At 35.3% G+C, this 26,814-nt stretch overlaps 1 protein-coding gene across 9 annotated transcripts in view; it reads left to right on the forward strand.

Moving 5' to 3' along the window:
- Positions 1 to 26,814, forward strand: part of DPP10 (dipeptidyl peptidase like 10) — a 1,311,492-nt gene that overhangs the window by 824,234 nt on the left and 460,444 nt on the right. For 8 of the 9 annotated variants that reach the window (XM_032638357.1, XM_032638358.1, XM_032638361.1 and 5 more), the window contains one exon: positions 8,883 to 8,978. The exons of the other annotated variant lie outside the window; for it this stretch is intronic. In XM_032638357.1, the coding sequence (XP_032494248.1) occupies positions 8,883 to 8,978 (96 nt within the window). The remainder of the gene's footprint in view (positions 1 to 8,882; positions 8,979 to 26,814) is intronic. 9 annotated transcript variants of the gene reach the window in all.

A 26,814-nucleotide genomic window follows, 5' to 3' on the forward strand; every position in this document is an offset into this window, starting at 1 on the left:
GATAGACTTTAAAATAAGAAATGTTACAAGACACAAGGAAGGACACTACATGATGATCAGGGGATCAACCCAAGAAGAAGATATAACAATTATAAATATATATGCACCCAACATAGGAGCACCTCAATACATAAGGCAGCTGCTAACAGCTATAAGAGAGGAAATCAACAGTAACACAATAATAGTGGGGGACTTTAATACCTCACTTACACCAATGGATAGACCATCCCAAGAGAAAATTAATAAGGAAACACAAGCTTTAAATGACACAATAGACCAGATAGATTTAATTGATATTTCTAGGACATTCCATCCCAAAACAGCAGATTACACTTTCTTCTCAAGTGCACACAGAACATTCTCCAGGATAGATCACATCTTGGGTCACAAATCATGCCTCAGTAAATTTAAGAAAATTGAAATCATATCAAGCATCTTTTCTGACCACAACAGTATGAGATTAGAAGTAAATTACAGGGAAAAAAAACTTAAAAAACACAAACACATGGAGGCTAAACAACACATTACTAAATAACCAAGAGTTCAGTGAGGAAATCAAAGAGGAAATCAGAAAGTACCTAGAGACAAATTACAATGAAAACACAACGATCCAAAACCTATGGGATGCAGCAAAAGCAGTTCTAAGAGGGAAATTTTTAGCAATACAAGTCTACCTCAAGAAATAATGAAAATCTCAAATAAACAATCTAACCTTCCACCTAAAAAACTAGAGAAAGAAGAACAAACAAATCCCAAAGTTAGTAGAAGGAAAGGAATCATAAAGATCAGAGCAGAAATAAATGAAATAGAAACAAAGAAAACAATAGCAAAGATCAATAAAACTAAAAGCTGGTTCTTTGAGAAGGTATACAAAATTGATAACCCGTTAGCCAGACTCATCAAGAAAAAGAGGGAGAGGACTCAAATCAATAAAATTAGAAATGAAAAAGGAGAAGTTACAACAGACACCACAGAAATACAAAGCATCCTAAGAGACTACTACAAGCAGCTCTATGCCAATAAAATGGACAATCTGGAAGAAATGGACAAATTCTTAGAAAGGTGTAACCTTCCAAGACAGAACCAGGAAGAAATAAAAAATATGAACAGACCAATCACAAGTAATGAAATTGAAGCTGTGATTAAAAATCTTCCCACCCACAAAAGTCCAGGACCAGATGTCTTCACAGGTGAATTCTATCAAACATTTAGAGAAGAGCTAACACCCATCCTTCTCAAACTCTTCCAAAAAATTGTAGCGGAAGGAACACTCCCAAACTCATTCTATGAGGCCATCATCACCCTGATACCAAAACCAGACAAACATACTGCAAAAAAAGAAAATTACAGACCAATATCACTGATGAATATAGATGCAAAAATCCTCAATAAAATACTAGCAAACAGAATCCAACAACACATTAAAAGGATCATACACCATGTTCAAGTGGGATTTATCCAAGGGATGCAAGGATTCTTCAATATATGCAAATGAATCAATGTGATACACCATGTTAACAAATTGAAGAATGAAAACCATATGATCATCTCAGTAGATACAGAAAAAGCTTTTGACAAAATTAATATTTTGACAAAATTAATTACTTTTAAAAAGCTTTTGACAAAACTAATTACTTTTGACAAAAGTAATATTTTGTTGGTACTAGGAATAGGTGTTGATTTCAGAATTTCTTCCTCTGAAGATTTGTCAGAAAGGAGCTTTACATGAGGAATCATCTCTTAAAATTATTTACAATCTAATACCAATTTCCTTCTTAAGCTACCTTCTCAGTGTTCGATGTGAGTGATTGGGATGAAGAAATGGTGCCCAGGATTCTCTGTTTGCTAAGTGTGGCTGTAGAGTCAAAATGGAGAGAAAATTATTAAAATGTATGAAATATAAGATTTCTTCAGATGGTTCTAACATAATTTAAGTTCCTGAGAAATCAGGTTGCAGCTGGGTTATAAATGTTTGCTGATGCGGTGTGATAGGTGATGCTACTAATATTAATACTAAATAGAGTGCAACAATGAGCAGAGGGTAAATTTGGAGTTTCAGGCTGACATTTTATAGACAATTTCTTGAAGAAAACAAACAAAAAGCTCCACTTTTTCATGAATGCTGTGACACTGCTATATGTGAGAAAATAGAAGGACTGTAGCAATGGTACCTTCATGAGCGGGTTGGAGCAGAATGGGATGGTAATAAAGTCTGGAAAGGGTACAGGAAGAGTTGAATTTCAATTAGGAGGAGGATTATTGTGGCTAAAAGGAAATAAGAATATTCTGAAAATATCATTTATAAAATTGTACATTAAAAAAAAACCTAATTAACACAATATTATAGAGAACGAGAAAAGAAAACTTATTTTGAGAGACAGTAGAGCTTAATAAGTCAGAGAGATGTAGGTTCCAATTTCAGTCCTGCCTCTTACTAACCATGTGAACTTTGTCAAAATCTTTAGGTTTGCTGAGCCTAAGTTTCCCCTCCAAATGGATATCCCAATAGGGCTTGGGGAGGGGCATTTGGAAAAGGGATGATTGATTACAAAGGATGAACACCCCAAAAGACTATGATGAGATGTGGAGATAAAAGGAGCTAGGGGATAAAAAAACCAGCCTCCAAGGCTATTAAAACAGAAGCTTAATTATTCATCATATGTAGAGGAAGAAGTCTCTTTTCTAGGACTGAAAAATTCAAGAGACCTCAGGGATAGTGCCTAGCAGCTAGGAAAAATTTAAAGAAATGGACAAAGAAATAAGGAAAAAAAAACAATGACATAAATTTTGACCAGAAAGAGGAATGAAGTAATGAAGTATATACAGTTCATTCAGTAATGAATGAAGACGAATAAATTAAACCTTAAGTTTTATCTGATTATTGTTTAAATTTATCTGATTATTGTTTAAATTTAACCACAATAGTTTGAATTACTTTGATGAGTTGATTTTATAATAAATTCTAAGGGCAATTGGAGTTAAAAAAATCCTGACTATTAAAATTATTGAATTATTTCAGATTATAGAAAATAAATGGATTTCAGAATATTTACTAAAATTATTAAAATGTTAACTGATCAATATAATACAAAATGAAAAATAATAATGGACCATTAGTTTAATTCATTAAAAACATCTGAACATTTAAATAAACATTTAACATATTAATCTAGCAGTAGAAAAATAATAATAGTTTGCCATGACCAGTTGGATTTTGTTATAGAAATAGAGGGTGGTTGGAAATAGGAAATTTCATTTATAAAACTTTTATATCAACACATTAAAGGAGAAAATTATGTTTATATAAAAGGCTGGAAGTGTATCATGACATAGTTATAATTTCAGATAAAAATTCGAAGTGACATAGGAATAAAAACAAATTACTTAAGCATGATACAGATTCCTTTCCAAAAATCAAGAAAAAACATCTTATTAAATAATGAAATATTAAAGATGCTGCCATAATAAAAGAAGACAGCAGGATTGTTATTTCATCATTATTATTCAACATTGTTTTGACACTCGAGCTAATGAAATAATTCACTAAAATGAAATAAATGCTTTTTAATGGTGCTGGAGCAATTGGTCATGCAATATGCAAAAAAACAAAAATAAAATATGAACCTCTAATTAATCCTCACATGATAGACAAAAAGTAACTCAAGATGATTCCGGGACTTATATGTAAAATATAAAACTATTATCCTTTTAGGAAAAAAGATAGGAGAAAATCTTCAGGATTAGTTGAAGCATTCTTAGTCTTGACAATAAAAGTGTGATTTATAAAAGGAAAAAATGATAAAGTGGATCTCATCAAAATTAAAAAACTTTTCCTCTGCAGAAGTCCTTTTTAAAAGGATGAAAAGACAAGGTAGAGGGCTGGAGGAAATCCGAAGTTGACATATCAACAAATGATTTACATCTAGAATAAAAAACTCTAAACTCAACAGTCACAGAAACAAAACAATCCAATTAGAAAATGGGCAAATGACACGAACAGACATTTCACTTAAGAGGATATAAACATCGCAAATAAGCACATTAACAGATGTTCATTAGCTATTAGGGTAATGCAAATTAAAACCACAACGGCATATCATTACACATATATCAGAATGGCTTATTTTTTTAAAAAAACCACCAAATTCTTGCAAGAACACAGAAAAACTAGGTCATTTCTACATTGCTGGTGAGAATGTAAAATGGTACAACTACTCTAGAAAAGCATCCGATTTTTTCTTACAAAACTAAATGTGCACCGTGTGACCCAGCAATTGCATATTTTGGCATTTATCCCAAAGAAAGGAACATTTATGTTCACATAAAAACCTATAATTAATGTTCATAGCAGCTTTATTCATAATAACCCCAAGCTACAAATGATAACCCAGATTTCCTTCAACAGATGGATAGTTTAACAAACTGATACATTCATGCCCTGGAATAGTACCAAGCAACAAAAAGGAACGGAGAATTGATACACTCAACAACTAAGATGGATCTCTGCCAATCTCAAAATATTACATAATGCATGATTCCATTTACATAGCACTCTTGAAATTACAAAATCATAAAGATGGAAAATAGATCAGTGGTTGCCAAAGATTGCAGAGGGAGGTTATGGCAATAAAAGGGCAACACAGGAGATTCTGGTGATGGAACTGTTCTCTGCCTTACTGGTACTCATCATATTTGATATAATTGCATAGAACTAAAGACAGCCACATATACTCACATGTACACAACTGAATACATGCAGAACTGGTGAAGTCTGAATAAAGTTGGTGGAGGGTATCAATGTCAATTTCTTTTTGAGATATTGTTTATGCAAGATATCATATGTTATTGATGGAAACTGGAGGAAGTGTATAAAGGATTTGTCTTTCTGTATTATTTCTTACAACTGCATGTGAGTCTGCAATACCTGAAAATTTTATATATATATTATGTGTGTGTGTATATACACATATAAATGTATATATACACACATATATATATATACATGCACAGATATACATATAAATATATATACATATAAATTTAAACTTTAGAAAAAGAAAATGTATTTTCAGATGATAGAATTGAATATGTAGAAAAATAAAAGATTTAATTTCCATTGGCATTTTAAAGAAAATGTGATATGGTGAATAATATAATTATTAACTCTGTGTGTGTGTATTAATTCATTTAGAATGACAATGGGAAATATTCTGTTCACAATAACAAACCATATATACTTACTAGTAAATATAGTAGGAAATGTGAAGGATCTATATGAAAAATAGAAGATGAAACACAATTAATGTACCTAAAGTTTAAAGTTTTCCAATTCACTGTGTATGTATAAGGCTATTTTAATAAGATTCCCATTCTGGTGGATTTTTTTTTTTTTTTTTTTTTTTGCGGTATGCGGGTCTCTCACTGCTGTGGCCTCTCCCCTTGCGGGGCACAGGCTCCGGACGCGCAGGCCCAGCGGCCATGGCTCACGGGCCCAGCCGCTCCGCGGCATGTGGGATCTTCCCGGTCCGGGGCACGAACCCGCATCCCCTGCATCGGCAGGCGGACTCTCAACCACTGCGCCACCAGGGAAGCCCTCTGGTGGATTTTGATATGATTTTTAAGCCCATATGAAAGAACAGACGTTTGAGAATTGCCAAAATAATATTTGAAAAAAGTATTTGAAAAAAAGATTGTATGGTATGCTGCATTTGCCTTACAAGGTGTTTTTTTGTTTGTTTTACATGTACCCAAAAAATACAGTAAACAAAATATGTGGAATTTACCTAGGAGCAAAAATATAGTAAATTTTTCAATTCAGTTGATAAGGATCATTTATTTAATAGATTGTGGTATCATAATCTACTTTCCACTGAAAGTTAGACTCCTACCTTCTACCTTTACCTATATAAATTTCATTGGATCAACTAAATAAATGCATATCAAAGAGAGATGGTAAAATGTAATCATCTAAGAATTAAAGGGATTGTATTGGACAAATTAGGGTGCATTTATATAATCTCAGGAAACTTTAAATTGTGAAACTTCTCTATACCCAAATCTGGTCTTATTGAGATATCTCATAGAATAAATATATTTCTGAAATCCTGATAAAGTTAGCTCATCTGATTAAAATCCCAAACTCCTATGACAGAAAATTAATTCTAGCATCAAAGCTTTTTTGCTGTGTCAAACAAAAAGCGGTCATTCTTTTTTCTAAAATGCTCTCATCCCTTCACTTGTCCATGCCATTCCCTTTCTCTGTCTTTTGAAAGCTGTAAGGCCCAGGTCATTTAACTTTTAAAAATAAAAATGAATAGATTTTATTTTCAAGAGAAATTTTATGTTCACAGAAAAATTGAACAGAAAGTACAGGGCTTTTCCATTTACCCTTACCTTCACATGGGTAAAACCTCCCCCATTGTCAACATCCCACATGTGATATGTTTACTACAACTGATGAACCTACATTGACACATCATTATCACCCAAAGTTCATATTTTACTTTAGGGTTCACTCTTGCTGTTGTACATCCTATGGATTTGGACAAAAGTTTAATGACATGTATCTACCATTCTAACTACTAGTATCTTTAGAGTCTCCATTGTTTACATTTTCCAGCATGTTACATAGTTGGAATCATACAGTATGGAGTCTTTTCAGACTGGCTTCCTTCACTTAATAATTTAAGGTTCCTCCATGTCTTTTCATGGTTGATAGCTCGTTTCTTTTTATTACTTCATAGTATCACAATATCTGGACCACAGTTTATCCATTCACCTACTGAAGGACAGACATCTTGGTTGCTTCCAAATTTCGGCAGTTATATATAAAGCTACTATAAACATCCATGTGCAGATTTTTGTGTGGCTGTAAGTTTTCAGCTCATTTGGGTAAATACCAGGGAGCACAATTGTTAGATTACATGTTTAGTTTTGTAAGAAACCGCTAACCTGTCTTCCAAGTATCTGTACCATTTTTCATTCCCACCAGCAATGCATGATATTTGGTCATTATATTTTTCACTGAAGCCTTTTCTGATTGTTTTTGCAAGATATTTTCCTTCCTTTCTCTGAGCTCATACAGTACTCTGTATCCTCATTCTGACATCCATCGTATTCTTTCTTGCTTTGTGTGAACCCCTCGGGGCAGGACATAGATATGTCTCCTGCACCTCACAATACTTCACTTAACACCTTGAAAATTAAGAGCCCTAGTATTTGTTGAATGAATAAGGTAAATTTAAATTTTTTTGTGTCAGACTGTCAAATGGAGCATTTTGTTTTGCAAATCTATATATAATCACGTCTCATACTAGGCTTGGGTCAAACAATTCTCACTAGTTCCATCTGTTATATTTTTTTCAGTTGTTTCTGAACAGTTATTTTGCGGGTTAACTACATGGCTGATTCATGTTGAAAGAAACTGCATTTGAAGTTATTGATTCTTTGCCCCAGCTTTTCAGCTGGAAGAAACAAAGCTCTTGCTACAATAAGTACTGAACTTTTAAAAAACAATATCTAATGAAGTTAGCATATATTGTTGACATTTTATTTTCAACCAGAGTTAAGGTCACAGCTGAAAGGTCACAAAGATGATTTTATACAGTAAATAAACAATCATATTATTTTGCAAAGAAAATGAAATATCACAAACTTGTCTGTAGGCTCTTTTGTCTAAAAGTATGTTTGCTATGCTTAATTTTGGTATCTAAACTGTGTTGTCCTTCCATTTCTTAGATTTTGGGATTTAAAAAGGAAGTACACCTAGTTTATGTGTCAGGGACTAATATAAACATGTGCTTTTCATTCATATTCTGGCATTATATTGAGTTTTTACATTTAACTCCTAAGTCCACTTAGTATTTGTTGGGTTTATTTGTGGAATTTTGGTATTTATTCTGTTTATTTGGTGAACTTCCTTTCAAGTTGGGAAGTTTTATTGATCATATTTGTTTGGGACCTTTACCTCTTCATCTTTGGTGTTTACAACAAAACTGTAAATTTATCATTAGAGAGAATATGTTGAAGTGATTTTGGAAAGTATTGGGCTGGATTATGGTTAAACAGTGAAAATGTGTGCTTTGGGGCACAATGCACAATAGAAATTATTAACTGCTTTCATATTATATATATCACTACATAACAAAGGATTGATCTCTTAAATTTGTGGTAGCTCAAGACAATTTTAATATTGAAAATAATTTAATGGGTTGAAAAGTATCATGGAACAGACAAACTTCTAATGCCAAAAACCATTAAAATTTCCACTTTATATTGTCATCTAGTTAACATATTTTTAAAGAAAAGTAGTCCAGACGATATTTCTCTTTCTCTGACTTCACTCAGTATGACAATCTCTAGGTCCTTCCATGTTGCTGCAAATGGCATTATTTCATTCTTTTTAATGGCTGAGTAATATTCCATTATATATATGTACCACATCTCCTTTATCTGTTCTTCTATCGATGGACATTTAGGTTGCTATTGTAAACAGTGCTGCAATGAACATTGGGCTGCATGTATTCTTTCAGACTATGTTTTTCTCCGGATATATGCCCAAGAGTGGGATTGCAGAGTCATATGGTAGCTCTATTTTTAGTTTTTTAAGGAACCTCCTTACTGTTCTCCATAGTGGCTGTACCAATTTACATTCCCACCAACAGTGTAGGAGGGTTCCCTTATCTCCACACAATCTCCAGCATTTATTGTTTGTGGATTTTTTGATGATAGCCATTTTGACTGGTGTGAGGTGATATCTCACTGTAGTCTTAATTTGTATTTCTCTAATAATTAGCGATGTTGAACATCTTTTCATATGCCTCTTGGCCATCGGTATGTCTTCTTTGGAGAATGTGTCTAACCTACAATTTACTTTATTTTAGATGAACTCACAAATTCATCAGAAACCAGATTGTCTTTAGAAGACCTCTTCAGGAAAGAATTTGTGCTTCATGATCCAGAAGCTCGATGGATCAATGGTATGTGTATACATTCTTATATGTTATATTTATTTCAAGTTCTGTATAATTAAAATTAAATAGTGTTTTTTTTGACCACTGGTTGACCACCAGTGGTTATTTTAATTGACATTATGCTTCAATGATTACAGATACCATTTAATCAGAAATTTATACCTTGGCTCATGTGAGAGAAAACTAATTCCTAAGGTAGTTCATCAATAAAATTATCCCCCAAACATTAGATTGACTGCTCTGTATCTGCTCTTCCCTCATGAATCATTAGTTATGTGACTGCAAACACGTATTACATCTCTAGCATTTCTCTGGGTAATTCTCCTTGGTGTAGAAGTATAGATTTTGGGAGTGTACATATAAGTGATTCAGATTTGGCAATCAGATTAATTTTCTTCTCTCTCTTTGTGGCTTTTCTTTTTAAGTTTAAATGCCACAAACTAGGGAGACTCTCCAGCCTGAGGGCCTACAAAGTTGACTCTACAAAGTTGAAATGACAGAAGGGGCATGGGAACACATTGCATTTTTGCTTTTTGTGGCTTGGCAAAGAAATCACCTCAGCTTTCCTTAGGTTATTTCTGATTTTGCTATTTTCAGAAAGTTTTAAAAAGAATTTAAATTACAAATACAATCAATCAATCAATCAATCAAAACCACTGAGTGGCTCCATGGACTTTGGCTTGTCTTTGTGGGAGGTGGTAGGGGGAGTTATTGGGTAATCCAGTTATAAGAAATGTGTTGGTGAAAAGGAAGTCAGGTTTTCATTTCTGGAATATTACAATTTGCCTGACCATACTAATCACCATGGTTAGATAGCTGTTAATCTTTGCCCTTCATTTTATTTAGACATAATATCTTTGCTTGTTTTAAAGGCCTAGAGTAGGTTACATATATGATAGCTAAGAAGAGCTTTGCCTTTGTATCTGATGAATAACGTCTCACTTACAGTCCATCCTTTCTTCTGTAATACCCTAATTAAATACATTTATGCCTGCAAATTAAATGTTTATTTATGGAAGCTATAAAAAGAATGTAACTTAATTCATGAGGGCAGGAGGCAAATCATACTTGTTTACCTAGCACTGATACAGTTTCTGGAGAGCAGCAAGCACTTAAGATTTGTTTTTTTTGAATAAATGAATGAAATCATTTAACAAGTTCAGTTTTATTTTTCTGTAAACTCAGGTTTCAGTTGAAATTGGTTGCAAGGTAAGTATTATCATGGTGATGATGTTACAAATAGAGAAAACAAGATAGCAGTTTTATTAATCTATTTGTATATTTTCATTTTGGATTTTTCATAAGTTTGGCTCTTGCCTTATTGTTGCCTTTGCACTATGATTATTTCAGAGGTGCACTATGATTTATTTCAGATGAGTACTATTACTAAATTTAAAAAAAGGTATGGAATTACCTAGCCTTGCTCTAATACGTGACTCTCCCACAAATCATTCTCCTAATGTGCCATTGTAATTTTATGAGTCATCTTTTTACTTGCTAGCAAGTATTTTCTATTGAAGGAGATGACCAAAAAACTTTGAGTCATTAGATTTGAAATGCTGAATAATATTCCGTTTTATTCATCATGATTTTGACCAAACTATAGAAATTTGTGCAGTTTTTGACTTTGGGAAGCAAGAAGAAAATCATGGGTCTCGTCCCCCTTCTCAGGTTAGCTAGAACTATTTAAAGAGGCATTTACTTCTGTGTGTAACTGACACTTTGATATCGAAGTATCAAAGGACTGGAGCGGTGTTTAAGCAGAGAACTGCATACTAAATTAAGCCACATTTCAATATCTAGGGCGCGCATTCTACTCTAATGCTTCACGAGATATCAAACTAAAATTATTTGGAGTTAATCATTTTTTTTCATAATTTCTTTACCAATCATTGGTAAAGCTGATTTTGAAAATATATCCTGGGACAAAGCTGCAGTGTATTATCATACTATAAATAAAACCTAAGATCAAATATATTTATAAAAGAACTTGACATAAAACAACCTTTTACACAGAATTAAACAATATCTAAGCTCTTAGAGCCATGTGGTCTTTATAAATACCACTGAAAGAATTGACTCACTGTCAGTAGGTTGTGTGCACTGGGTTGCTTTTCCAGCAGGGGAATAGATTTGTGCTCATTTTCTCCTCTATCCAATCCAGATCACCTTTCTGGCAATCACTAGGTACTTGGCCTATTTACGTATTCCTCACAAAGCCAGATAATACAGTGGGGAATATAAATACAATGTGTAACCCTGGCTTCATTGTCACAGATTATATCTAAATGTAAAATGTGAGCTTCTTATTTATTCTCATGACATGTCTCACCAGGTTTCTATAGTATGTAAGTGGCTTGAAGGAGTCTAAACTAAGCTCATTTGGAAGCTTCATTTTAGTTCTTGGAGGTCACCATAGGAGCATTTAATACATTACTGGTCAAGGAGAAGGAGGGCATCTAGATGGCCCTGACACGTGTAGGCTGAAGTGTAGCAATGTCATTCATTATGCTGCTTCTCAAACAATATATCTGTGAATGTCAATGCAGCCTTGGATGGGTGCTCGTGTTCATGGTTAGCGTAACAATTGCCTTCCACCAAATCTGCTCAGATCCTTGAAATCTCCATTTTTATAGCACCTTCTTCGTAGTTATGTCACCTTGAAACTCAGAAATCCATCTTCTTTAACATTATTCATCTCCCCACGTACATTTGAGGACCTATCAATCATCAAAGAAAAATCTCATATTAATTGAGTGCCTTCTACGCTAGGCTTTGTGCTGGATGCTTTATGGACATATTTCATAGATAGCATGTAAGTTATAATGATGAACCCCAGAAGACTGAGGCTAAAGCAAAACACTTATCCAAAACCACAGCTGATAAGAGGTGGAGCCTGCTTTAATCACTATGTTGAAGTATAAAGCCTACCTTCTCCCAGTGTTTCACTCTGAGATGACATTCCACATCTTTAACACAGGCATTAACTACCTCTTTGACAATTGCATGGGTACAGATCTCACTGTGACTAATCCTTTCATGTTGAATATTGCAGTCATGTCATCTACCCCAAGGACATCCATATAATGGTAACTTATGCAGTCACTAAAAAAATGTATAAGCATATTTACATGTTTATGGTATAAAAAGTAAACAAAGGTGTCTTTAAAACAGAGTTGATAGTATGTGATTCATACTGTCTCTACTGTATACCAGTGAGTGTTTCCAGATGGCTGGACTTTGACCTGATATATTTTTTTTCTTTCTGCTTATTCATTTTTTCCTGAATTTTTTGATAAATATGTATGTTTGTGTGATTTTATAACTACTTTTTCTTTTTTTAATTTAATTTTTATTTTATATTGGAGTATAGTTGATTTAAAATGTTGTGTTGGGTATACAGCGAAGTGATTTAGTTATACATATACATATATCCATTCCTTTTCAGATTCTTTTCCCATATAGGTTATTACAGAATATTGGGTAGAGTTCCCTGTGCTATACAGTAGGTCCTTGTTGATTATCTGTTTTATGTATAGCAGCATATATATGTTAATACCAAACTCCTTATTTAGTTTCATGGGTCTCCAATCCTCCAGCAGTCTCCTGCCAAATACAACTTTATAAGGCCCAGCTAAAAACTGTAAACACACTTCTCAAAAACCATCAGAGGAACCCCTTTGCCAGTTGAATAAATTCCAAACTCCTCCCTTTCAATTCCAGACCTCTCAGAATCAAGCTTGGCCTCTATCCTACTTTTCTACTTAACATTATGTTTCAGGGGTATTGAACTGCTTGATATTCTTCATAAGGCTCAAAAGCTCTTTTGACTCTGTGCCTTTGCCAACACTACTTTCTCTACCTGGAACCCTCTCCCCAATCTGACCGCCCCCATTTTGTCCCACTGGAAACTTGATTCCCAGGTGCAAAGTTCTTTTTCCTGCCAGCATCATCTTCCTCTAAAACCCATAGGTTGATTCTCTCATAGAGAAATTTCTTCCTTGATTATAATTATAACATGTCTAATCTCCTCTAAGACAGTGCTTCTGAAACTATTGTGAAAGAGCACTGTTTTAAAATTTAATACTTTGTTTGTATTTCCTATTTGGCATGAATCAATGTTTTTGAAAAACACAATAAAATTATTAGAAAAATAAAATAAGTAAATATTACAAATACAGCCCCCAAATTTAGCTCATTATAATTAACTGTTTTAAAATTACATTGCAAAAATATATAATAAGTACCAACATAACATTGGAATAAAAGAGGAATTTCATATATTACTTTGAGAGCGGATATACAGGTGACTAATAGGATTGCTATTATATTCATAACTTTTTGTTATTGCTAAATGAGAATTAAACAAATATTGAGAGAAATAGTGGTTATTCACATTAAATGCCAATTCTCAGGTTTTGAACAGGAACTGGCATATCAATATTCAGAGGTTTTAATGTAGGAAATGAACTTGCTTCCTTCTTGTTAACTAATCTAGGTTAGATTGACAACGGCACCACTCTTAGGGGATAATGTATGTTTAGACTGTCTCTATTTTTTTTTTTAATAATATTATTGGAGAGAAGAAATCAGTCTCCAAAATAAGGCTGATGGTAATGCAAGGAGATTTTAAAGCAGTTTTAACAATCTCAGGATGTTCATTTTAAGCTTTTATACAAAATGAATAAGGTGATACTGTCTTTTTAAACTTTATCTTCAACTCTTTACCACTGGCTAATTTCAAAATTTATTCTGTAGATTATAAATCAGTTATCTTTTCATCAAGAAATATATTTTGGATTTTTAAGTACATCTGGGGTATACTGGAAAGACTAAGGTTGAATCACAACATCATGTAATGAGGTTCTTCTGCATATAGTTAGTCTGTTGCTGGCTCACCCATGGGTTCATCTGTTCAGTTAAATTAGGCCACTTATCATGCATTTGGATCTGGCGGCACTGTCAAATTGCTACGAAAGCATCAAACGCTTACCCTCAGCTCAACTTATCGCATTGTGGACCAGTGGCCATCACTTCCCAACTGGGTGTAGTCTCCCAACATGACTCTTAGAGCAGCTCGGTTCCAAGAGACAGTAAACCCTGAGGAATAGGTCTTGTGTCATATTTATGTTTGAGTCACCCCAGCAATTAGCACACTGTCTGGACCAATTAAAACTCAAAATAGTTCGGCTAGCATAATGAGATAAACTATTATATTTCTTTGATATATTAAGGAGGGCCCACTTGATCCACAATCAGTAGAGGTTTCATTTCAGTTCTTTTCTTCAGGGTGTGAATAGATTTTTCTCTGATCTGTACAGACTTGTCCTTCCCAATGTCCATCACGCATGTGAATTGTTGCATGGTTATTTTTTGTGTGTGTGGAAAATGTCTAGCTGGGATGAATGATCACATGTGAGGCCCTGGATATAATTTTTTTTTAACATCTTTATTGGAGTATATTTGCTTTACAATGGTGTGTTACTTTCTGCTTTATAACAAAGTGAATCAGCTATACATATACATATATCCCCATATCCCCTTCCTCTTGTGTCTCCCTCCCACCCTCCCTATCCCACTCCTCTAGGTGGTCACAAAGCACCGAGCTGATCTCCTGTGCTATGCGACTGCTTCCCACTAGCTATCCAGTTTACATTTGGTAGTGTATATACATCCATGCCACTCTCTCACTTCATCCCAGCTTACCTTTCCCCCTCCCCATGTCCTCAAGTCCATTCTCTATGTCTGCGTCTGTACTCCTGTCCTGCCCCTAGGTTCTTCAGAACCACTTATTTTTTTTTTTTTTAGATTCTGTATATACGTGTTAGCATACAGTATTTGTTTTTCTCTTTCTGACTTACTTCACTCTGTATGACAGACTCTAGGTCCACCCACCTCACTACAGATAACTCAATTTCGTTTCTTTTCATGGCTGAGTAATAGTCCATTGTATATATGTGCCACATCTCCTTTACCCATTCATCTATTGATGGACATTTAGGTTGCTTCCATATCCTGGCTACTGTAAATAGTGTTGCAGTAAACATTGTGGTACATGACTCTTTTTGAATTATGGTTTTCTCCAGGTATGTGCCCAGTAGTGGGATTGCTGGGTCGTATGGTAGTTCTATTTTTAGTTTTTTAAGGAACCTCCGCACTGTTCTCTATAGTGGCTGTATCAATTTACATTTGAAGTCAGGGAGCCTGATTCCTCCAGCTCCGATTTTCTTTCTCAAGATTGGTTTGGCTATTCAGGGTCTTTTGTGTTTCCACACAAGTTGTGAAATTTTTTGTTCTAGTTCTGTGAAAAATGCCATTGATCATTTGATAGGGATTGCATTGAATCTGTAGATTGCTTTGGGTAGTAGAGTCATTTTCACAATGTTGATTCTTCCAATCCAAGAACGTGGTATATCTCTCCATCTGTTTGTATCATCTTTAATTTCTTTCATCAGTGTCTTATAGTTTTCTGCATACAGGTCTTTTGTCTCCTTAGGTAGGTTTATTCCTCGGTATTTTATTCTTTTTGTTTCAGTGGTAAATGGGAGTGCTTTCTTAATTTCACTTTCAGATTTGTCATCATTAGTGTATCGGAAAGCCAGAGATTTCTGTGCATCAATTTTGTATCCTGCTACTTTACCAGATTCATTGATTAGCTCTACTAGTTTTCTGGTAGCATCTTTAGGATTCTCTATGTATAGTATCATGTCATCTGCAAACAGTGACAGCTTTACTTCTTTTCCGATTTGGCTTCCTTTTATTTCTTTTTCTTCTCCAACTGCTGTGGCTACAACTTCCAAAACTATGTTGAATAATAGTGGTGAGAGTGGGCAACCTTGTCTTGTTCCTGATCTTAGTGGAAATGGTTTGTTTTTCACCATTGAGGACGATGTTGGCTGTGGGTTTGTCATATATGGCCTTTATTATGTTGAGGTAAGTTTCCTCTATGCCTACTTTCTGGAGGGTTTTTATCATAAATGGGTGTGAATTTTGTTGAAGACTGTCTCTGCATGTATTGAGATGATCATATGGTTTTTCTCCTTCAATTTGTTAATATGGTGTATCACATTGATTGATTTGCATATATTGAAGAATCCTTTTATTCCTGGGGTAAACCCCACTTGATCATGGTGTATGATCCTTTTAATGTGCTATTGGATTCTGTTTGCTAGTATTTTGTTGAGGATTTTTGCATCTATGTTCATCAGTGATATTGGCCTGTAGTTTTCTTTCTTTGTGACAGTAGATGTATTTTTGATGTATTTGTGGGGAGGAAGGTGATCTTCACTTCCTACTCCTCCCCCATCTTGAAGGTTCTCCCCCTTGGATATAATCTTAATTTTATCGGACAATGTTGGAGACAACTGAACTCATCTACCATATGATATTCAAAAATAGATATTTAGGGGCTTCCCTGGTGGCGCAGTGGTTGGGAGTCCGCCTGCCGATGCAGGGGACGCAGGTTCGCTCCCCCGTCCGGGAGGATCCCACATGCCGCGGAGCGGCTGGGCCCGTGAGCCATGGCCGCTGGGCCTGCGCGTCCGGAGCCTGTGCCCCGCGCCGGGAGAGGCCACGACAGTGAGAGCCCCGCGTACCGCAAAGAAAAAAAAAAAAAAAAATAGATATTTAAACCTGTTATCTTTCAAATGATGTGTTACAGTATGACATATTGAAATAGGAAAAGTCCTTAAACAGAGACAAACCGGAGTCTTGCAGCAATTTTTTAAAGTCTCTGAGGCTTGGTTTCTTCATCTATAGTGGGGATAATAGTTCCTATAGGCAAAAGCACAGTGAAAATTAAATAAGCAAAAATGTTCAAAAAGTAAAGATAAAAAGGCAAAGGCAAAAAATAAAAGTTAAGAAAACATAAATAAAAAGCAAAAATCTGGAGCCAAGTAGATCTTAGAATGGTTATTAGAATGTTATCCTGACAATAGCTTTTAGAGATGCTCTGGGCACCTGATAATCCTTTCCAAATGCCCCAGGAGCCTCATCCTGATGAATTATATCCAGGATATTGAACAGAAAGTGAAGAGCCATTGTTGTAATCTTCATGAAAAATAAAACAAATTACTGAAATAATATCAATAATATTTACTCATAATTAGGGAAATGGGACAAATGAATCTAGTTTGCTATTTTTTGGTTTGGCACTGCTTTATCACGCAAAGGCTTCTGTCCATCAGTTCAGTTTGGTTGTGTTGCAGAAACTGTTGGATTTCTTTGTGTGCAGGGAGCTACACTTCTGACAGCATTATCACTCCAAGCTCTGGGTCAGAATTTTAACTCTTTTAACTTATTTTTAATTTTTTCCTTAATTTTTTATAAACATCAACCAAGCTGATAGTTTAAAAAAGTAGAATTGAATTCATGACTATGAGGTTTTGAGGGTAATTTATATTTTTATTGAAACATAATTTATAAGGATAAAATATTGAGTAGAGAGTAAATGTGCAAAAGTAAGTATGTGGTTAGAGAAATTATTTTACATCCAATTAATGGAATATTATACAGCCATTGAAACTGATCTTTTGAAAAGAATAATGACATTAGAACATGCTTGGAATAAAATATTAAGTGGAAAGGGTAGAATACAGAATAATATGCATAGTACATTCCCAATTGTATCACACACTTGTAGATGCAACAAAAGTTATATCAGAATTAAATATGCTAACATTAAATAATTTTCTATGATTGATTTAATATTTTAAATTTTTAATCTTTTTGTTTATGTTGTTATTTTTAGAACATGTAAAAATCTACTAAATTCTCCTTAAAATAAAAATGTTCTCAGAGCAGTGCTGGTCTATCTTAAGAGGCACAGATTCTTATAATAGCACTCTTACTCCTTTTTTGTTGAGGCAGAGTATTCCCTGTAGTTTACTGTTTCTTTTTCCCCTCCCAGTAATGTAAACACATAGAAGGTTATTGAAATTATGGCATCTGTATTTCCTGACTCACAGCTCAAAGAATTGAAAATTAGGTTAAAAATATAATTAATTGTTATCATTGCTGATCCTCTTTTTTAAAGTAATGTATGTCAAAGTATCTTACTATCAAGAGTAGATCATTTCCTGCCAAAACTAAAGAAGTGCTTACAGAAGTATATCATTAAAGCATATTTACTTTTCTGCAGATTACCAAAAAGGTTCTCTTTATTGCTAAATGATTTACATGCTCCATATATTTTAACCAAAGTTTAAAATAATCTATATTAAAAGCACTTGAAATCAAAATAGAAATATTTAGTATAAAAAAATCAAACTATGGTAACCTTACATACCACTGCAAATATTCATAGTTTTGTTTGAACTTTAAATCTAAATAGTTTTTTAAGAAAATATTTTTAAGATTCCAGCTTATGTTAAAATGACTATATTTATACTAAATGCAAAGAGGGAGTAGGGAAAAGGATTTACTCATAAAATCCAGTGTTAGTATTTTGGGGGAAAAATTTAGGAAAATAATATTTCTGTTTTAGAAATACAATGATTACTTAAGAGTATTTAAAGGGAGTTGGAAATATAAACCAAATTTTAGATTATGAGAGCTAAACTTTTATGTTACAACCTACTTTTTTTTAAATAAATTTATTTGTTTTAATTTATTTATTTTTGTCTGCATTGTGTCTTCATTGCTGCACATGGGCTTTCTCTAGTTGTGCTGAGCAGGGGCTACTTTTCGTTGTGGTGCGCGGGCTTCTCATTGCAGTGTCTTCTCGTTGCGGAGCACAGGATCTAGGCGCACAGGCTTCAGTGGTTGTGGCACATGGGCTCAGTAGTTATGGCTCACGGGCTCTAGAGCGCAGGCTCAGTAGTGGCGCATGGGCTTAGTTGCTCTGTGGCATGTGGGATCTTCCCAGACCAGGGCTCGAACCCGTGTCCCCTGCATTGGCAGGCGGATTCTTAACCACTGCACCACCAGGGAAACCCACAACCGACTTATTAAAGTAGAAAACTATATTTTGATTTTTAAAAGGAAAAAATGTCCACATGAGTGGTATGAAACAGTTATGCTTAGATTCGTCAGCAAGCATTATTATTTTTTTTTTAATAATTTATTTATTTGTTTTTATCTTTGGCTGTGTTGGGTCTTCGTTGCTGCTCACGGGCTTTCTCTAGTTGCATCAAGTGGGGGCTACCCTTCCTTGTGGTGCGCGGGCTTCTCATTGTCATGGCTTCTCTTGTTGCAGAGCATGGGCTCTAGAGTGCAGGCTCAGTAGCTGTGGCGCACAGGCTTAGTTGCTCCGCGTAATGTGGGATCTCCCCGGGCCAGGGATCGAACCCGTGTCCCCTGCATTGGCAGGCGGATTCTTAACCACTGTGCCACCAGGGAAGCCCTCGTCAGCAAGCATTATTGAATTCCAATTACATGCCCTGCACAGAGTTTTGTATATTCCAGGTAGGATTCATTGACATTTAAAAGGTTTGCAGTAAAACAGACTGTGTACTTACAGTGCATTCCACACAATCATGGTTGGTGCTGGTTTTGTTGGCCCAGGAACTGGGTTTGTCAACACAAATAAAGATTAATAGATACTTTGACATTGGCATCTATTTTTCCATCGGTTTATTCATCTAATATTCCTTCAAGATATTGAGCATAGCCAAGCATTCGTCTAGATATAAAGTTTATAAAGATGACTGAACACAGTTCTTTTGCTCAGGAAAATTATGAATACGTTCCTTATTGTTCACAGTACCTTTTTTTGGTATACAGAGTTTGAAGAAGTAAAGTTAGTCATCAAAAGGCCGTGACTGGGGTAGGAAGTAGAGGTAATCTGAGAGTTTCAAGAAATACTCTATTCAGACCATGATGAGGTTTGATTAACCTTTTCCCCAGAAGCCAAAACACATCTGTTCCACACTTCTCTCCCCACTATGATGGAGGACACACAGCAGCACATTTTGCTTTTGGAACTCTTTTATTCTCTTTGCCTCTCCTTTATTTGATACTGTTTTCTCTTATATGTGATAATAGTTATGACTAATATATACATATACCACTGACATGTTTAAAAGGAATAAAATGTGATTATGGTACCCAGGGAATTTAGAAACTAGATGAAAATAACATACCTGAAATAATCAGACAACAATTCGGTGATAAACTCCTGGGTTATTACTGAAGAAAAGACAAAAAAAGACATTGGAGATCAGTTTGAGCTAAGAATAACTGCAGTCATCTTTATGGAAAAGATGGAGTTCAGTCTCAGTGTAGAGGTCAGATGAGCCTAGGAGAAGAAAGAGTACATCACTGGGAGAGCAAGGAAGTATTATGGCAGAGGCATAGGAATTAGCATAGTATGTAAGAGTATCTGTAATATTCTGTGTGTGCCTGTGTGTGTGTGTTTAAAATTAATGGTGAAAAAAGTCAATCAACTCAGATTAGTATATACTTAGAATATTAATACTATTACTTTACTGTACTTGTTATACGTTGATCTCCTTTAGCAGAGTCATATTATTAGATTATGATTTTAAAACAGAAGAATTTGAAGTTGCTCTGATGGTTACCAGCTGTGTTATTTTCCTTAGAATGGGAGATGTCAGTAACAGGAATTTCACCTAATATGTTTATAATAATTCAGGTCTACATTTACTTTTCTACTTTTCTAGGATGTTTCAACATATGTTACTTATTTGCATTTCTTTGAAAAACCTTGTTTCAGAGGTAGAGTGGACATTAATTTTGTGTTATAGATGAGTAAGTTGAGACACTAACAGCTTTTCTGCACTTCTTCCCAATTCAAAGTCAGTACTTAGCTCTGGCCAGAATCCAGGTTTTCCATGTTCAGTGTTGGGTAGGATACATCAGAGTAGAGAAAATGTCTTAGGTGAGTTTCTTGTGTTGTCCTTAAACTAACATTTAATAATGTTTATAAACCAATAAAAGCACATCTATGTCTTAAGGAAAGACATATTATGGGAAAGATAGATAATAATAAGGGAAGATTTCCTTTGACTCATATCTGACTATATGAATTTGACTAGAATTTTTAGGTGATGTTGAGAAAATGTAATCATTTTTGTGTCATTGATTGTAACTGTTTCAAAAAAAGGTCTTACAGCAAACCGTAATAATAAAGTCACATTTTACACTACACATTAAGCTTTTAATTCAACTTGCTTTGCCTGAGTCATGATTTCTGCTTGTGTGTGTGTGTGTGTGTGTGTGTGTGTGTGTGTGTTGGGGGATGGTGTGCATTTCTTTCTAAGGCTAATTTTACTTAATCACGTTGGTCGTGAAGTCAGTTTGTATGGGTCATTGGGACCTTTAGATGACACACAATCAACTATTCCACTATTTTTTGTTGGGTAAACAAATATTAAGCACGTAAGTACATTTCAGAAAGTCTTTAGTTAGAAGAATTGAGATAATTCTGTTTATCATTAAATGGCTAACATTCTCTATAGTAAGTTATTTCATGCACAAGCATCTACTCAATTGAAATGTGCCATCCTGTTCACAGTGGTCTGGTTTCATGTGTGCTCATAGAGGTACACACAATAGTATATCTAGCAGTTTAATTCTACTTCCTTTCTATATTTATCTTTTATTTTTGTTCTTGATAAAAATTAAATACTATTTTTATATAGTACCGTAGGGATGCAAAAAAAAGTCATAATATCTGCTTTCATTAATTTATTATTAATGCCAATAATAAAATTTATGTGTTTTGGAGGTTATCTAATAGTAGCTAGGAACTGCGCTTGCCTTTTTAATTTATCATACAAATGTTTCTAGTTCTCTAATTTAAGTAGAGATATATTCATTTTGTAAATTAACAAACTGAGCTTTAAAGTACACGGGTGATTTGTTCAAGTCCACACAGCTAGAAGGAGGCAGGTTCAGACTTTAAGTTCACATATTCTACTGTTAACCTCAGTCAACAATGAACCTAGTAACTGTAAACAAATATAAGTTTAAGGAATACAATATCAGGAAAAGACACATAACATAGAGAAAATAATTTTCAGATATAGGATTAAGCATAGGCTATATAATTAATGTAGGAAAAAGTGAAACTTCTTTAATCAATTTATACAAGAACTCTGAAATAAGATGCACACGGAACTTAATGTGGAATTTAAAATTTAATGTGGAATAGAAAACAGAGTATTACACTGGGATTCAGGAGCCCTGGCTCAGTAACTGAGTGTTCACCTTGGGAAAACCTCACCACCATCAGTCTGCTGGACCCCGGGTTCTTAATCAGTGGGTTTGACTGAATGACACATGAGGTCTCCCCAGTTTTCTTACTTGGAATTAACCAAATTTATGTGTGGTAACACAACTGGCCCTAAAGCAATTGGCAATGTGGCTAGAATGTATACTTCTAAACTTCATATTACCTGGTTTAAGTGGAAGTTTTACTATTATTATTATTTGTAATAGTAGTAGTAGAATTTTAAAGTTTTCTGCTATCACTTTCAAAACTTGATTCTCCCTTTCAATTTCTAACAAACTTGCTAAATGACACGAGTTAAGCTGATAATCCAATTTATGCTGTCATGTAAGATGCCAACTTTTTTTTTTTTTTTTTTTTTTTTTTTGCGGTACGCGGGCCCCTCACCGCTGTGGCCTCTCCCACCGCGGAGCACAGGCTCCGGGTGCGCAGGCCCTGCGGCCATGGCTCACGGGCCCAGCTGCTCCGCGGCACGTGGGATCCTCCCGGACCGGGGCACGAACCCATGTCCCCTGCATCGGCAGGCGGACCCCCAACCACTGTGCCACCAGGGAAGCCCCAGTGCCAACATTTTTATCATCAACAATGGTAATGACTTAATGCCCTATGCATCTATTTATGAGTTAAAATATTAGTTTTGTCTTGTTTCAAATGAGAATTGGGACTTTTGGGCAGTGTGGGAGGTCTGAGAAGAGGATATTCTGATTGTGCCATTTTTAATACATTAAGCCCCCTACATACGAACCTTCAAGTTGTGAACTTTCAAAGATGTGAATGTGCGTTTGCATGTCCAGTCACGTAAGTTAGTTCACGTGTCTGGCATACATTGTCACGTGCATGCTACAAGTGGTTGTGGTTTTGTGTGCTTTACTGTACGGTACTGTATAGAGCACAGTAGTACAGGATCTTTATTTCAGGCCCAGGATGTCCAGAAGCAGGTGTAAAGCAATAGTGATGTAGCTGTTACTGTACTGTACTTTTCAATGTGCTATACTGTAAGATTAAAAATGCCTTCTTTATTTTAGTGTTTGTTTTTATGTATTATTTGTGTGAAAAGTATTATAAACCTATTAAAGTACAGTACTATATAGCTGATTGTGTTAGTTGAGTGCCTAGGCTAACTCTGCTGGACTTACGAACAAATTGGACTTATGAATGCGCTCTCGAATAGAACACATTCATATGTAGGGGACTTACTGTACAACTTTCATAATTTAACTTTTTCCGTTATACATAAAAGTGAAAAGAATAGTATAATGAAGCTCTAAGTAATTATGATCAACATGTGAATGATTACCAACATGTTATGGTAGTTCTTCATCCAAGGATACAAATATGAGTGTGAAATACTAAAGGTTGGAAAAGTGAAAGGAATAAATCTAAATGAAGCAAAGAGAAAAAGGAGAGCAGTTGTTGGAGATGTGCTGGAGGGGAGTATTCCATGCTGATTGTAGCTGGTTTCTGGAATTGTGCTAATTCTGAATGATATAGCTTACCTTTAAGAGTAAATGCAAGGAGGTTAAAACCCAGGATTATGAGCTGGAATTCCTGAAATATGGTTAAAGAAAGTCAGACCTAGAGAAACAAGGAATTGGAGGTGTTATCCGAACCATCACTGGATATGAAAAGCCATCCTGTGAGTAAGGGGTTCGATTTTTCATGTAGACTTTAGAGTTACCTAAAATGAAAGCCCTCAGGGATGGATGTCTGCTCAACTGCAATATGTCACATGTAACAAGTGTAGTTTTCCACCTTTTGGCTAGGTTGGTTTAAGTAAAAACTAGTGATTTCTCCATTCCTTGCTAATAATATAGAGAGGTTGGGTGATCATGTGATAAGGATACCTTAGTGGGATTCTTATAACTGATAGAAAATTGTAAAAGATGATCCCCGAGTGCAACTTTAGTTCTAAGATTTTGTCATTTTGTCTCCAAGTCAACAGAAAACCATCGTTTAACCCACTGTTTGAATAGTTCTTTGGTTTAGTTAGAAACCAGTTGGTACTCTGATCTAAAACAGTTCCTAAGGAATGGTGTCAGCTTTCACAGAAATTCCTCTGCTTCTCCTTTCCACACAAGGAGCCTCCAGTACATGACATAACACTCTTTTGTCTTTGTTTTGACTGGCCATGTGGAGTTTCTGAAACATAATTTAAAAGCTGATCTCATTTTGTACTTTCAGTTGATAACACCTTGGCATACTCCTTTGTGCTGTCAATACCTGTGCCAGTTTTAATGAGCTTGAACCTTCATTACTGGGGCTATGTACCCTAGCCATTAACCTGTCACTGCCATGTGCTTGCAAATAGCATCTCAAAGCAGGTAACTTGCACCTACCTAGTCTCTGATGATATTCAATTTGTAAGTGAAAAAAATACACATATTAATCATATTAATTAGTTGTATGTGTTTCCCCCTCTTTCCTAGGAGTGTGAATGCTCACTTGGTTTTCTGCCATGACCAGTTTTGCTGATTGTTTAATTTTCCTTTTGTCACCCCATGACAAAATATTTTTTATACTGCCCTCCTTAGGTTTTAATTCCAGAAAGATGCTATTGTATTCAAAAATTATAAAAAAAATATAAAGCCTCTCAATTAGAAAAGTGAGTAAGGCCTTGTGTAGCATAAGTACTCCATAATCTTTTCTGGCTGATGATTAATTGACTTTGCTGCTCTGTACTGTTCAGATGTGATGCTCTCTGAGGCCCTACCAACCATCAAGGTGGAGAAGCGTCCTGTCAGTATGTCAGACGGAGTGTCTGACAAGGGAGGGGTTAGGCCTCCAGAAATCAGAGCTTTAGTTCTGTCTCTGGTTGAGATGGTGGGCAAGTCACTTGACTTCTCTAAGTCAAGTCATTGGGCCATGTCATTACCCATAAGACTGAGAGGGTAATTCCTCTTACGCCTTCTTCCTAAAGTCATCGTGAGCATCACAAGGGATATAAATTCTCTAAAAGTGTTAAACCACTTAAGAAGTTTTGTCTCTATTCTTATTGAAGGAGAATTGATATTCACTAGACTGTATGGCCTTGCCCAGGTCAACCAATATGTTCGGCATTACTTTTGTCAAAGCCCCATAATGAGAATCACAATACCTAATTATTGATTGGGTGTTGAGTGTTTGCCCATTGGGCTGTTTGCAATGTTCAACTTTATTTAATCTTCACAACAACTCTCTGAATTGTTTTTATGATCTCCACTTTACTACTGGAGAAACTAAACCCAGAGACCTTAGTAACTATCCCAGGCTCCCATAGCTAATAAGTAGCAGACCTGGAGGGAGATTCCTTAGGTTATTGGAGGAGGAGGGATTCAGGGAACAAAGACTCAGTTATGCAAGATGAATAAATTCTGAGGATCTAACGTACAGCAATGTGACTATAGTTAATAATACTGTATTGTTATTGAAAATGGGAACTATGTGAAGTGATGGATATGTTAATTACTTTGCTTGTGGTGCTTACTTCATAATGTATATGCATATCTAAACATCAAGTTGGGGACTTCCCTGGTGGCGCAGTGGTTGAGAGTCCACCTGCCAATGCAGGGGACATGGGTTTAATCCCTGGTACGGGAAGATCCCACATGCCGCGGAGCAACTAAGCCTGTGCACCACAGCTACTGAGCCTGTGCTCTAGAGCTCGCGTGCCACAACTACTGAGCCCATGAGCCACAACTACTGAAGCCCTTGAACCTAGAGCCTGTGCTCCACAACAAGAGAAGCCACCACAATGAGAAGCCCACACACCGCAACGAAGAGTAGTAGCCCCTGCTCGCTGCAAATAGAGAAAGCCCGCACGCAGCAACGAAGGCCCAACGCAGCCAAAAATCAATCAATCAATCAATAAATGGATAAATATACATCAAGTTGTATACCTTAAATATATACAGTTTATATTAGTCAATCATACCTTAATAAAGTTGCAAGAAAAAAGAAAACTTTTAAAAATTACTTAAAATTTAGTCCATAAAACTTTGCTTTGGTACAGGTTAGAAAAAAGTAAAAAGTAGAGAACAGAAAATCTGCTACTTTATTTTTGTGTTTTGCCTTGTTTTAGTTTTGGCCAAATTTGTCTAATAGCCTGCTTGCACAGTCCTTACCTGCTTTGAAATTCTAACTGCTGCTCTCACGTTTGGGGACAATTTTGTCATTTCTTATCATTTAAAGATCCCGTAACTCGGTGAATGAGCTGGATAGCGCTGGTTACACACGTCTGGCATTTTGCTCTCACCAAACTACCCCTTTCTACTCTCCAAGGTTTGTCAAACAAAAGGGTAGTGTTCAAACCATGGAAAAAGAACACATTGTTGCATGTACATGAGTTTATGCCATCAACCTACTTTCCTTTCTATACCAAAAGCAGAAACCTCAGTTCTGCTTTAAATTCAACCATGACTTTCCTAGGCTAATCTATTTTTTAAAAATCTCCCTGGACTAATTATGCTCAGTCATGTTTGAGACCCACACTGGTAAACTCGGTTTCCTCACAGCAGGAATGTTACATTTTGTCTGTATTTTCAGATTCAAAAAAAATGTCCTGCATGTAGTTATTTCCGCAAATGAATTAGTACTTTGATGCCACACACCCTCATTTTAATTTGAAAACAGACGTAATTGTGAGGGTAGACTTGATGTTTCCTTATAGTTTTA

The sequence above is a fragment of the Phocoena sinus genome, chromosome 7 (genome assembly GCF_008692025.1).
Source record: "Phocoena sinus isolate mPhoSin1 chromosome 7, mPhoSin1.pri, whole genome shotgun sequence".
NCBI classification, from domain to species: domain Eukaryota; kingdom Metazoa; phylum Chordata; class Mammalia; order Artiodactyla; family Phocoenidae; genus Phocoena; species Phocoena sinus.